This window comes from Phyllobates terribilis, unplaced genomic scaffold (genome assembly GCF_046119375.1).
Source record: "Phyllobates terribilis strain yellow unplaced genomic scaffold, ASM4611937v1 Scaffold_5__5_contigs__length_657084704, whole genome shotgun sequence".
Classification (NCBI taxonomy): domain Eukaryota; kingdom Metazoa; phylum Chordata; class Amphibia; order Anura; family Dendrobatidae; genus Phyllobates; species Phyllobates terribilis.
In genome coordinates this window covers 577,350,463-577,364,824 of record NW_027362765.1, presented here as the reverse complement: position 1 = coordinate 577,364,824, position 14,362 = coordinate 577,350,463, and the positions used below count along the sequence as shown (strand labels likewise).

Here is a 14,362-nt window from a genome sequence, read left to right as displayed (position 1 = left end):
CTTTTGGTGCACGAACAGTTATCGAACATAACCTCGAACAGCCGAATTTTTTGCAAATCGTTCGGGTTCGTTGAACAACTCGAACACCGCCCAAAACAGCTCGAATTTGAGATTGGCGAACAGTTCTAGTCGAACACCGCTCATCTCTAGTAGTGAATGTAGCTGAGTGAAAATTGCAAATCTGCTATTGTAGTGAGCAGTACTTTGTAGTGCCCATACATTGTAGTGACCAGTACCTTATAGTGCCCAGTACATTGTGAGACATGTAAATTAAGTAGGCTCGCATCGCTGCAGAAATGCCTACGTTGGCGCTAAGTGTAGTTCAGGCGACGTGGGGCCCAGAAGGGGGGGGGGGGATTTGGACTTGGGAGCCCAGAATTCGATGGAGCTAACAGTAATTTGGAAGCCCCCTATATTTCCATTGACAGAAGACCATGTGGTAAAAGTGATAAGGCAGATTTATTCTTCAATTGGGTACAATTACAGCGATACCATTTATATCTTTTATATGTTCTGCTGCTTTACACAATAAAAACTATTTTATAGAAAATTGAATTGTTTTGCATCACGGTATTCTGAGTGCTATAACTTTTTTATTTCTCCACTGACGGAGCTGTATGGCTTCTTGTTTTTTGCATGACAAGATGATGTTTTCAGGTATACCATTTTTATTAACATTTAACTTTTTAATCACGTTTTATCCCTTTTATTTTGTTTTAAGGATGATGAAAAAAAGTTTTTTTGCCACGTTTTTTAATTTCTTTATGATGTTCACTGAAGGGGTTACCTGGCATGAGTTTTATAGATGGGGTAAATTGGGGGACAAGGCGAAACAAAATGTATAATTTTTACATAACTATATGTTATAACTGGAATTTTTTTTTTTTCATTTTTTTTAATTTATTTTGTAATTTTTTTTTACTTACTATGTGGGACTTTACATTGCATTACTCTGATGCCTGGTATAATCCACTGCAATGCACAAGCACTACAATGGTTTACACCAGAGAATCGGCCGATTATGCTAATGACACTTGGATCAAACGCTTGTCAAATCTTGGAGTTTTGGCTCTTTGCTCACTTTGTTGCCAGCTCTGATGCCCAGAACCCATTTGGGCCAGGATAGTGACGTGAATTAGATGTGTGCTGTGTAATGGGCTATTATTGAACACTACAAGCTGTGCCCGGCTCCCTCAGCCACACTATTCTCAGGAGACTCTGACAAACAAGGTGAAACCCAAAACCAACCCCACACAGCACACAAAGAGAGAGCGCCCCTGCTCTGCTCGCCTCATCCTGACAAGTGCAGCTTATGTAACCTCTTCCGGTCAGCGTGACCTCCACGTTTCAGGCGTACGTACGACCAACAGACTTGTGGGAATTGTAGTTTCTCTCTCACATCAACGCGTCCATACCAGGACGTCTGGAACTGCATTACCCGGCGTCCTCTGCGCGCCGGCGTCACCCGCGGGGAACGTTTGGGAAGGTTACTGAGCGCTTACATCAGAGTGTAACTGCGTGTGTGCGGCAGAGCTGCGGGGCCGCAGGTGAGTGTGGTAGTGGTGCGGGGTCATGTATGGTGTTATGACTGATCATAGATGAGGCTACATGTCATGTACATACAGGATCACGGCATGTATGTGTACACACTGTTTGTCATACATAGCTATAGTGTGTGTACAGATATATTATGTGTCTGCCCAAAACAGGTATTTAGCAGCACATCCCCCAGTAGAGGGTGCAAAGCTCTCAGAAGGAAAAAGCCAAGTATTCCTCCAGATACATGAATAACTGGAAGTGGCGGCGGTGTCTGCGTGTCCTATCCGTGAAGTAGTGGCGGTGTCTGCGTGTCCTATCCGTGAAGTAGTGGCGGTGTCTGCGTGTCCTATCCGTGAAGTGGCGGGGGTGTCTGCGTTTCCTATCCGTGAAGTGGCGGGGGTGTCTGCGTGTCCTATCCGTGAAGTGGCGGGGGTGTCTGCGTGTCCTATCCGTGAAGTGGCGGGGGTGTCTGCGTGTCCTATCCGTGAAGTGGCGGGGGTGTCTGCGTGTCCTATCCGTGAAGTGGCGGCGGTGTCTGCGTGTCCTATCCGTGAAGTGGCGGGGGTGTCTGCGTGTCCTATCCGTGAAGTGGCGGGGGTGTCTGCGTGTCCTATCCGTGAAGTGGCGGGGGTGTCTGCGTGTCCTATCCGTGAAGTGGCGGGGGTGTCTGCGTGTCCTATCCGTGAAGTGGCGGGGGTGTCTGCGTGTCCTATCCGTGAAGTGGCGGGGGTGTCTGCGTGTCCTATCCGTGAAGTGGCGGGGGTGTCTGCGTGTCCTATCCGTGAAGTGGCGGGGGTGTCTGCGTGTCCTATCCGTGAAGTGGCGGGGGTGTCTGCGTGTCCTATCCGTGAAGTGGCGGGGGTGTCTGCGTGTCCTATCCGTGAAGTGGCGGGGGTGTCTGCGTGTCCTATCCGTGAAGTGGCGGGGGTGTCTGCGTGTCGTATCCGTGGAGTGGCGGGGGTGTCTGCGTGTCGTATCCGTGGAGTGGCGGGGGTGTCTGCGTGTCGTATCCGTGGAGTGGCGGGGGTGTCTGCGTGTCGTATCCGTGGAGTGGCGGGGGTGTCTGCGTGTCGTATCCGTGAAGTGGCGGGGGTGTCTGCGTGTCGTATCCGTGAAGTGGCGGGGGTGTCTGCGTGTCGTATCCGTGAAGTGGCGGGGGTGTCTGCGTGTCGTATCCGTGAAGTGGCGGGGGTGTCTGCGTGTCGTATCCGTGAAGTGGCGGGGGTGTCTGCGTGTGTCCTATCCGTGAAGTGGCGGGGGTGTCTGCGTGTGTCCTATCCGTGAAGTGGCGGGGGTGTCTGCGTGTGTCCTATCCGTGAAGTGGCGGGGGTGTCTGCGTGTGTCCTATCCGTGAAGTGGCGGGGGTGTCTGCGTGTGTCCTATCCGTGAAGTGGCGGGGGTGTCTGCGTGTGTCCTATCCGTGAAGTGGCGGGGGTGTCTGCGTGTGTCCTATCCGTGAAGTGGCGGGGGTGTCTGCGTGTGTCCTATCTGTGAAGTAGCAGATGCGCTGGTGACCGCTCTTACCTGTCACCTGTATATTGCATGGTCCTGTGGGAGATTCCTGCAGTGACCACTGGCATCGTTCCTTTCCCTTATGGCCGCCATTGCTGCTCCGATGGATACAGACCACTGTTCCCAGAGCTGGGTCCACTTGTCCTGGTAGATGTGGGAGATGTTGGGGGAGCCTCCTGGTTTTGAGGTACTTCACTGCCTTTGTATTCAGACAACCAGTGATTCCCCTGATGGAGGATCTTTTATGTGCAACATGTCTGTTATGCAACAACGTTAATTGGTTTTTCGACCTCCTTATTTTCCAGCGCTGTGATAATAATGCACTTTCCTCCTGGTATTTATAATGTCATTGTAAATGAATGTTGTAAAATATCTCTTTGTGTCACCGATAGGTTCATCTGATAAAGCCTACACACACAGCAGAAGATGTTTGCCGCGAGGCTCGCCTGCCTGAGGAGTGTTCCCACGCTCGTCCGCCCTGCGCTCATCCAGCCTTCACCGGCTTTCCGGAATACCGCTATAAGAACTCCTCAGCAGCTCTTCCAGCCTAACCAGGTACCTAACCATGGCTCTTCTCCAGGGCTGCTAGTGGTGCCATGATTTCTTAAGAGAAGGCTTCCCCCCCCCCAGTTGGGATCCTCTCTCGGTTTTTAAGTCTAACACCAGTGATGACCCCTGAGCCAGAGCTCCTCTGTTTCTTTTAAGTGGAATAAATCCAGCGGTTCCCTGTAAGTTGGGTAAAAAGCTCACGTTTTGCTGTGGTTTATCTCTCTAGAACTCAGTGCTTCAAAATGGAAAAAAACATTATAAGGTACATGCATCTTTTTTGCATAATATGAGCAGTGTAAAAACGTCATTGCTGTTCACATGTTACACCTTGTCTTTTCTTTTAACCTCTTCAGGGTTCGGAAACCCAGAAGTGGTTAAAAGAAGTGACATGCGCCTTCATCAAGCGGCTTCCCTGGGAAGCCCCCGGTCTTTTTTCTTGGCAGTATCTAGAGTACAGCCATCGCGACTTCTCTGCTGCAAGAATCACAGTAGAGCCGGCATTTTCCTGACGCCTGGGATCTCTGCGGCTGTGCCCGTGTGGAAGTGACGCCATGGGCACATGCCCTCATAGAGAGACCAGCTGAATTACAGCTTTTTCTACACAGTATTTGGATGTATATTTCTTCCTAGGAGCAGTTGTGGAGCGCCATCATCATAAAACTGCTGCAAAACTCCATTTGCTTTGCCGCATTTTTCCCACTTTAAGTGTCTGCTTTACTAGATGGTTCACGGGGTTGTCAGATAACACGTTCTTAGATGAAAAAGTGCCTCAGATAAAAAAAAATATATATACAGTCCTCCCATTCCCACAATGTTGGCGCTGCTTGTCACGTCACGTGACGTTTTCGGCTGCTGCCTTCACACGTCCTTCTTACAGAACTTTGTTGGCTGCGGCCTGTCTGATGGCCTGCAGCACTCATGAGGCATAGCTATGTCAGGCGACCACCAGGGAACACTGTACGCCTCCGTTGGATCAGCGCCGGTCCAGGAGGAGAGTGTCGGGTGTTTTTTAGTTGAATTTTATCTAAGGCACTTTAACATTAAGTAGAGGTTGTCCAGCTGTGGACACCCCCTTTAAGTCACTGTAGGATTTAGTTAGAGTATTCATGATATGGAAATTAGAGCTTATATGAGATTTATAATAGTCATCTCTCATCCTGCCACCAATCACTATGGCAGGCGTCTGCAGGCCCCCGTTTCCCTCACTTTACCCACGCTGATTTTGTGCAGTTCTGCAGCATTAATTTGAGAAAATTGTATGTATTTAAATTGCATCTTTTTTTGGTCATTGTGTGAACAGTGCTTTAATGTTGTATCCCAGTCTACGCTATAATGCTACAATTAAAAAACTGAGAATTTAACATCAGCTGATGAAGAGTATGTTTACAGTTTTCCGAAGAAAACCAATCCATTGAGGTGGTTTTTTTTTTTTTTTTTTGTGATTTCAGATCTGGCGCAGTTTTTTGGGGTTTTCTTTTCTTCATTCTATGTTGAAGAGGTTTTTTATTTTCTTATTTTCCCACATAGCTTATTGCAGCTTTTTTGACTCGACAGTGTCAAGTTCGTGAAGAAATCAACATCAGAGGAACTGTATCACTTTTTTTTTGCGAAGTTTTCAAAACTTTGTTGGAAAAACTCCCAAATAAACTCCGTTTCTGAAACGAAGACTGTTTCCCACTGAAATTAATAGAAAATGGTATTTGGTACTTACAAAACTCAGTGTGAACATAGTCTTGTAGTCCATAGACTTATTAACTCCATTCTGACCCTGAGCAGCCGCTCCCGTATACCTGTATAGGACATATGGGCAGAGGGTAGGTCCTGATAACCATGGCTATTCAAGGGCTTTTTTCCCCTTTTTACTTCATTTGCTGTTTTCTATAAAACCTATGTTGTCATACACATCAGGACCAGGGAGGCCACAAGTTAGTCTTAACTAGGTTTTAGGTTTGTTATAATTTTTTCTGAAATTTATAAGACTCCCTGTTAGGGACTGTGCACACGTTGCGTTTCTTCTGTGCAGTTTTGTCACAAAACCTGAATGATTTCCCAGCAAAGTTCTCTAGACTTCTGAAGTTTCATGCACACGTTGCTTATATTTTCCTTGCAGATTTGGCAGTATGTCAATTCTTTCAGCATTTTTGCTGCACATTTCACCTATATTGAGAGGGGGGAAAAAAAGCGCCTATATTATTCAGCTTTTTTTCCTGCAAAAAAAAACTGAAAATTCAGAACGTGTGCACATGATCTTAAGCTGAAATGGATGTAGAGATGCAACATGCTTCTTGTGATTTCTCATATTGCATATTTTACTAAAACAGGGTTATGCCACGAAAACTAGATTTGGTATTCGCCGAGCGAAGACGGCACGTGAAGAGATTAAAGAAGCCGCATTTGAACCGTCCATGGGAACAGCCGCACGTTGTAAGTATATGTATGACTCAATTAGGCTGTGTTCACATGCTGCATTTTTGCTGCTTTTTTTTTTTTAAAAGCTACGTGTTACGCTACAGCAAAAGCTGTGGGTTAAGTCTCATGCACTCGCTTGCTTTTTTTTCTTTAGTGAATTTGAGAACTAGTGTTTTTTGATATCTGGAGCTTGTCTATTCTTTCAATGTTATTGCAGCATTTTTTCACCCATAGAAAGCAAGGAGTACAAAAACACAGGGTTTTCACTGTCTTGGTGTTTTTTTTTTTTTTTTTTTCCAGCAGTTTTGCTGACTAAAACTACATTTCTTAAACATTTACTGTAGACAAAGTGCATGAGTAATCTGTATGCAAAATACAACGCGAAACAGACATTTTGAATGTAGCGTTTTTTACTGCCAAGAGTGCATGTGAACATAGCCCTAGGGTTTTTAGGTACGCTTGACATTAACCAAAGTTACAACCCAACATATAACAATACTATATATATATTTTTTTTCTTTGCTTCAGTTGACGCGACGGGAAGACTAATTGTGGCTGGAAGTGCTGTGGTTGGTTTGGGAGCACTGTGTTATTATGGATTGGGAATGTCTAATGAAATTGGTGCCATTGAGAAGGCCATGTAAGAGAATTTCTATTTGTGTAACAATGCATATGTATCGGCAACAATTTGGGCTATATTTGTACCCCAAACAAAGTTCAAGAATGTTTTCACCCCTTGTTGTGTGACGTAATAGTACTTCATGTGTGGGTGTATGGAGCAGGCTCAGACACTGAGCCTGCTCCATACACACACCTGGAATGTTAGACAGCCAGAATCTAGCTATAACAGAAGCTCCCTGAGCTAGTTCTGATCTCTGCTTTTCTACTCCTTGAAGGGAATCTGTCAGCAGGTTTTTGCTATTTAATCTAAGGGCAGCATAAGGTAGGAGCTGAGAGACTGATTCCAGTGATGTGCCACTTATAAGGCTGGGTGCTGTTATTTCAATACAAGAAGTGCTTTATCAGTTGCATGATTACAGCTCGCGTGCATCCTGGTCCAAATACGACCCAAGCAGTGAGAAGCAGCTTACTGTCAACAGACCATGTACACAAAAGCTGTGGTGTGGGTGCGGTTTTTACATGCGTTTTTCCCGCCAGGTAGAAGCGTTTGTCAAGCGTTTTTGCATTTCTGCATGCGGGTTATCAAGCGCTTTTCCAAGAGATTTTAGCATCACTTGGAAAGTGCTTGACAACTTGTTCACACTATATAAATCCATGCAACTGGCATAGATTTATAGTAGTGTGACCAAGTTAGTTAAAAAAAAAAGAATAAGAATGGTAAATAAAAATTATGCTTACCTTCCGATGTCCTCCCGATGTTTTCTCTGCTGCGTTCGGTGTCTTGGGCGGCTCGCGGTGGTGTGAAGGACCTGCGGTGACGTCATTGAGTCATGTGACAGGTCACATGACTCAATGACGTCATGGCAGGTCCTTCACCACCGCGACCCATACAGCAGACCAGACGGAGGGGAGAAAACACCGGGAGGACATCGGAAGGTGAGTATAATCTTTATTTTTTATTTTAAATTCTTTTTTTTACAGTTTCTACGGTACCCAGGTCTGGATGATAGTCTCCTGTCCTCCGCACATTGAACCGTGTGATATCCGCTTGTGCAGATGTAGTGATGCGGATGTCACGCGGTCCAATGCAAGTCAATGGCGGCGATTACGCTGCGTGTCCGCAAAATGAATGGACATGCTGCGGATTTTTGAGCGCAGCATGGTCATTGACATTGCGGCTTATCATTGGGGACCATGGGGTGCGGATTACCAAGCGTTTCCCAAGCGTTTACGCTGCGTAAATTCCGTAGCATAAACGCTTGGAAAATGCTTCGTGGGCACGCAGCCTTATCTGCATGCTGCAGGGAGAAAATTAACTTTTATCCTCCCCCACCCCCGGCAGTGTTGGGGTTTCTGTCACCAATCTGAGTATACAGAGCAGCCGCGTCCCCGGTCCTGACTGACACTGCCTCAGCAGTATGGCCATCTGTCAGTCAGGGCCGGGGGGGCGGTTTCAGCTGCCGCTCTGTATACACAGATTGGTGACTGAAAGTTCATTTTCTCCCCACAGTGTTCGGCTGCGAGCAAGCACTGGGCAGGTAAATATTTTTTTTTCTGCTGACAGGTTCCCTTCATAGGGAATAAATGAAGTAAAGTAGAAATTAAAAAAAAAAAAAAAATCTAAAAGTTTAAATCAGTTCCCCTCCCCCCCACACCTTTTTTCAGGTTAAAAGTAAAGAAATAAAAAGAATGATTTGTATCTCTGTGCCCATAAGTCTGATCTATGAATACATAAAATTTAATTAGCCTATATGGTAAATGCCATAAAGAGAAAATAATCTAAATGCCTAAATTACTGTTTTTTGCTTCCCACACCTCCCTAAAGTAATCCGTAAAGGGTGTCAATAAAACATCAGCTTTCCACGCAATTAAAAAAAAAAAAAAAAAAAAAAAAGGTCCATCGACTGAAAAAATATCAAAGATAAGTGGTAGGAATTTGGCACATCCAAACGGGAATAATATAAAAGAATAGGTCTTTATTTGAAGTCCATTAAAACACGATCTAGTTAAGATTTATCTTAGCCGATAAAATGCCATTCACATCGCTGCATTCTATGCAAAATGTACACCCAAAACATAGCAATCGCTGTACACACCCTGATTCCACCGTGCCCGCTGGGATGTCGGTACTACGTACGCACAGCAATGAACTTGTATGTATTTTTATAGGTTACATTTCACTGTTGAATGGTTCTGAAAGCAGAGCCGACTCGGAGTGTAAAATGTGTGTAGTATGCTGTACTAATGAGCGCATTGTCTTCCAGTGTTTGGCCGGAGTATGTGAAAGATAGAATAAGATCCACATACATGTACTTTGCTGGCAGCATTGGCCTTACTGCCCTGTCTGCCGTTGCGGTCAGTAGATCTCCTGCCCTTATGAGCCTTATGATGAGAGGATCCTGGCTGGTGAGTTTTTTTTTTTCCATAATTTATCTATTACTAGATGTTCTTCTGTACCTGATACACCTGCTTTTGTGGCAGTGAGATACCGTATTTTTCGGACTATAAGACGCACCGGACCATAAGACGCACCTAGGTTTTTGAGGAGGAAAATAGAAAGAATTAAAGCAAAAAATTCTAGTGATAATGCACTGTTATGGGGGAGGGGTGGTGGGTCTGCTGCTGACACTGTTATGGGGGTAATGTCCACCAATTCTGTATCTATATTCCCCATCCTGGTATACAACCCCTGGCAAAAATTATGGAATCACCGGGCTCGGAGGATTCCATAAAAAATTACCTTTACTGAGTACCACACCGAGCCCGGTGATTCCATAATTTTTGCCAGGGGTTGTATATGGCCCCCCACCCCTTCCTGGTATACATTGTCCCCCCTCCCCAATCCTCATCAACGTGCACACAAAAAAAAATGAAAGGATTCTACTCGCCTTTCTTCCCTTTGCTCCATTCTTGACGTCACTGCCATGCGCCCTCACACGGTGAGATGAGCTGCCGGAATAGTCACTGCTCCCCACGCCGGGACTGTGGACGTGGGGAGCAGTAACTATTCTCTCACCTTAATAGCGTGCACAATGTCAGCCCAGCCATGGCCCCTGCAGCGGTTGGGCGATCACGCGTGCCTGCTTTTGAAGAGCATGAATATTCACTACTCCCCACGCTTGTACCCAGCCACAGCAACAATTGTTCATTTGGACTATAAGACACACCCTCCACTTTCCTCCAAAATTTTGGAGGAATAACGTACGTCTTATAATCCAAAAAATACGGTACTTACTAGCTGTAATGTAAGTTGTGCACTGCTCCTGACAGGGATGTGAAAAGTACGGAATATTCCACACAGTACATGTCTCTTAGGTAGTTCATATCATCATACATTATGGACTGTGCTCCAGAGAAGGGATGGATCCAGTAAATGAATATAATCCTGCACCTAATTCTCTGGATCACAGATATAAAGCACACGTCAGCAGTGTGATCATCGCATGAACCATGGAACAATGCCCCATTGATATTGCAGGGGCCGCTGACTTGTCAGCCAGGCATTTTTATCTTCCCATAATTACATTTGAGAGGTATTTTCCAAGAGAAGCACATTGCATATAATATTGGTCCATTCGTAAAGGATTTTAAGCAGGTAAATGTTGCTGATGTGTGAATATACTCTTATCGTCAGCTCACCACTTGTGTGCATTGCTTTCTCTTAGGCCATTGGTGCAACATTTGCAGCTATGATAGGCGCAGGCATGCTGGTTAGATCAATACCATACGATCAGAGTCCTGGAGCGAAGCATCTGGCTTGGATGTTGCACTCAGGTAAGCAGATGGGATTAGTTTCCCATTGAATAAACCTATTACTGTGTGGTCAGTACTAGTTGCCATCTTTATGTATTAATCTGCACTGTGAGAACGTCTGCCTTCCTTGTAGCATTTCACCATCTAGTAGTTCTGTACTGGCCATGCAGGTACATGAATAGGATTGGTATGATGCCTCTTTACATTGTGTACAGAATGGGAACGATTCTCTTTATACTTCCCAGTTACCATTTTTTTTTTTGTGTTGTTGAATTAAGCCCCCACATTTCGCCACCGCTGATTTAGTAGTTTATAATCTATTACAAATGTTGAGCTCATCTTTGCTTTACTTTGTTTCCTGCAGGAGTTATGGGAGCAGTGGTCGCCCCATTAACCTTACTTGGCGGTCCTCTGCTCATCAAAGCTGCATGGTACACGGCGGGGATTGTAGGTGGTCTCTCCACTGTAGCCATGTGTGCTCCAAGTGAAAAGTTTCTAAACATGGGAGCCCCGCTGGGTATTGGTTTGGGCTTGGTTCTGGTTTCCTCCATTGGTACGTAGCTTATGATCTAAAAGCTCCAGAATTCTGTATACTGCCCTCTGTTCTCTGATACACTGTTACTTACAATATTCATTCTTTGTGTGTTTAAATTGGTTATCCAGTGTATGGAAAAAATGATGGCCCATCCTTTAAAGCATTTTCTTTTTATTTATTTTAGGTAGCGCATTCCTTCCTCCCACAACTGTTCTTGGCGCTGGTCTTTATTCAGTCGCTGTGTACGGAGGTTTAGTTCTCTTTGGCATGTTCCTTCTATATGATACACAGAAAGTCATAAAACGTGCCGAGACCACTCCTATGTATGGGATGGTGAGATTTGACCCAATAAATGCGTAAGTATAGTAAAGACTTCATTTTTAAACGTGCATATAAATGAATGTTTGCCAATAGCCCTATGGATGTAATTCTATAAAATGCTATTTAATTGGGCCTGTGTTCTGATTTCTGTTCATAGCAGTTTTACTGTAAGAGGACCAGAAGTGACCAGTTTTTGCTCTTTATTCCCATTGCTACCCTGAGTATTTAGCTTTAAAGCCCCATTTTACTGTTCTTTGTTTTGATCATGCGTAGTTTTCTGCCTCTTCATTAAAACGAATGTGTGCAGAGTAAAAACTGATCCTACAAAATTTCCACCATGAGAAACTATGTAGGTCGTCTGCATGTACCCTCAGATCTTAATCTAAAAACCACGTGGAATCCTGACTTGGATTTTTCTTGAAAACCATGTTTGACTTGTTTGCCTCAGAAAAACCTCTGTGGGAACATATGAAAAGTTTTTTTCCTGGTTCATTTTAGAAGTCAAGGCTAGGAAATCCTAAGACACCAGTATTTTTTTTTTTTTTTATTCCCTCTGTAAATTCTTCAAAATGGCCTATATCGTTTTTGAATTTAACTCAAAATAAAAAAAAAATGATTTATTTCTCTCTTACCATTTTTGTGCTTTTTTTTTTTTTTCTTTTTTCTTTTTTTTTTTTTAAATCAAAAAGTCACAACTTACACTGAAATGTCACAATTGATGAATCTGCTGCAAACACCTGAAAAACCCTTGAAATCCACATTATTGGACATAAAAAAAAAAAAAATGCATAAAGTAGACTTTGGTGCAAATAAAACGCAGGCTAAAAACACTACAAGCTAGAAATAAAGGTGCGAATGCCATAATGAAACAGGTCTTAAGATCTTTACTTTTCTCAAATGCTCTGACAGTGACATTTAACACACGCCCGCATGGGGGCTCATATGTCCATGCACGCATAAGCATGCTTGTGATGTGTTTTCGGGGCAACGATGGGTAGCTATAACAGCTAGGGGGTCTGTTTTATAGACCCTCTGTCCTTGTCATTACAGAGTTCCCTTGACACTCAGCCTGTGACCTGGCTTCAAAGGAAAGCGTGGTGTGTGTCTAGTAAGAACATTGAAAAGAATAAATGTTTAAAAAAAATGTATTTTTTAAAAAAAAAAAAAAAATACACGCTGCGTTGCCACATTACAGAAAGTCCGATATATAGAATAACCCGATCAGTAAACACCGTGAATAAAATAAAGAACTCCAAAATTAAATTTTTCTTGGTCTCTGCAATACCGCAAGAAATGCTTTTACAGGCTGTCAAAATGTCATATCTATTCCAAAATGATATCAATAAAAACATCTCCCACCACTCCATCGACCGAAAAAGAAAAAGTTTATGGGTCCTAGAAAATGGTGATAAAACCAAAACTTTTTTTTAAACCTGATCTTCTTTTTTTTTTTTTTTTTCTTACCACTGAAATAATAATAATAAAAAAAAAAAAAAAAAAAAAATACTGGATATGTTTTGGTCTCACCGTATTCTTCTTGATTTACGAGAATCTTATTGCAAGGTTACTTTTTCCCAAAATGTACACCGTAAAAACAGTTCCCAAAAACAATGTCAGTATTGTGTTTTTTTTTTTCACAATTGCACCACATTTGGAGATTTATTTATTTATTTTTTTCCTATTTTCCAAAAAATTATGTGGTAAAATGAATGGTGTCATTCAAAAGTACAACTTGTCCGGCAAGAAAGAAGACCTAAAAAATGGAAATTGGCCACATTGTAAAAGGGGTTAATGCTTCACAATGCAAAAAAAAAACCCCACAAATTGGCCATAATTGTATAGATCTTTCTCTACCCAGTAATCCAATATTTATTGAGTGAATTATAAATGTTACACATGATAAAAACCTTTTAAGCAGATGTATTTTTCACTTTCTTCTGCAGGTGCATGGGAATTTACACTGACACTCTGAACATCTTCATCCGTGTGGCCATGATGCTGGCTGGCGGAGGAGGCGGAAGGAAAAAATAAATGTGTGCAGCTCTCATTATCTTGTATTGATTGCCCAGAGCACTTTACTTATCTGCTGGACCATAAATATATGCTAATATATACATCATCAGCATGAGTACGTTTATCTCTGCAACTAAGCCTGAATCCTGTTGATTGAATCTGTTCTAAAAGCATTTACTCTGAATAAACACAATTCATAAGAATAATTTAGGATTGGAACAAAGAATGCTATGGAACCATTCATCTCCTCAGCAGTAACAAATAGCGCTGGATGCAAGGAAAAATGATTTCATATTCTGAAATAAAATTGCACGGTAAAACAGTACATCTTCAAGAAAGCCGTCCGTGAGTGCAGAGGGGGGCGGAGGTGAGAAGATTTGTGTGCAATTACCTATGTGCAACAAAATTCAATGAATTCATGTCTTATATTTAAAGAATATTTACTGAATCAAAAAGAGAGCGTTTATGTAAACCTCGGGAAAAAGCATTATATTTTCTCCATTCAGTCCTGAGGAGTTAGGGAAAAATAAGTCAGCAAAACTCATTGCATCGCTGGAGTCTTTCCTGCAAATACAATGTGTGGAACAAACTAGAATGTCTTGCTTTTATTTAAAATTTATTCCTTATGGTTGTTTTTGTTTTTTTTTGATGATGAAATATTAACTATATAAGGTAAATTTAGGTGAAGTGTAAGGCGCATTTCACTTGGAGTGTTTGCTATATGGTTTAGCTTTATTTTTTCTAAAGAATGCATAAAAAAATAAAATCTTTATTGATGCTACTAGAGTGATCTACTTCTACTAACTGATAACCTGGTCATAAGACTAACCATTCTAATTACCATGACATATTGTGCCATTCTGTATTGTTATGGTGCGGGATGGCCAGACTCGGGAGCTATTTAGTGGGAGCCAGCTTTAGGCCATGGCCCCACTAGCAGTATTTGGTCAGTATTTTTTCTCAGGAGTGGGTGATAAATGCAGAATTGGTGACTTGTTTCTATTATACCTTTTCTCTGATTGTTCCTCACCTGGTTTTGGCTTCCACTCCTGAGAAAAAATACTGACCGAATACTGATAGTGGGGCCGTGGCCTTACTATACAGCTGTTA

At 42.9% G+C, this 14,362-nt stretch overlaps 1 protein-coding gene across 1 annotated transcript; it reads left to right on the top strand.

Moving 5' to 3' along the window:
- The first annotated feature begins 1,396 nt into the window (after positions 1 to 1,396).
- On the top strand, positions 1,397 to 13,458 carry GHITM (growth hormone inducible transmembrane protein). The gene is made up of 9 exons (XM_073685969.1): positions 1,397 to 1,547; positions 3,444 to 3,606; positions 5,922 to 6,024; positions 6,538 to 6,649; positions 8,895 to 9,036; positions 10,296 to 10,404; positions 10,748 to 10,936; positions 11,103 to 11,274; positions 13,183 to 13,458. The coding sequence occupies exons 2-9, from the start codon at positions 3,478 to 3,480 to the stop codon at positions 13,268 to 13,270; spliced, it is 1,044 nt and encodes a 347-aa protein (XP_073542070.1). The 5' UTR covers positions 1,397 to 1,547; positions 3,444 to 3,477; the 3' UTR covers positions 13,271 to 13,458.
- Positions 13,459 to 14,362: the final 904 nt, after the last annotated feature.

Coding starts and splice junctions, on each gene's coding strand:
- GHITM (XM_073685969.1), top strand. CDS start 3,478: ATGTTTGCCGCGAGGCTCGCCTGCCTGAGGAGTGTTCCCACGCTCGTC. Junction 3,607..5,921: donor AGCTCTTCCAGCCTAACCAG/GTACCTAACCAT, acceptor TTACTAAAACAG/GGTTATGCCACGAAAACTAG. Junction 6,025..6,537: donor CATGGGAACAGCCGCACGTT/GTAAGTATATGT, acceptor TCTTTGCTTCAG/TTGACGCGACGGGAAGACTA.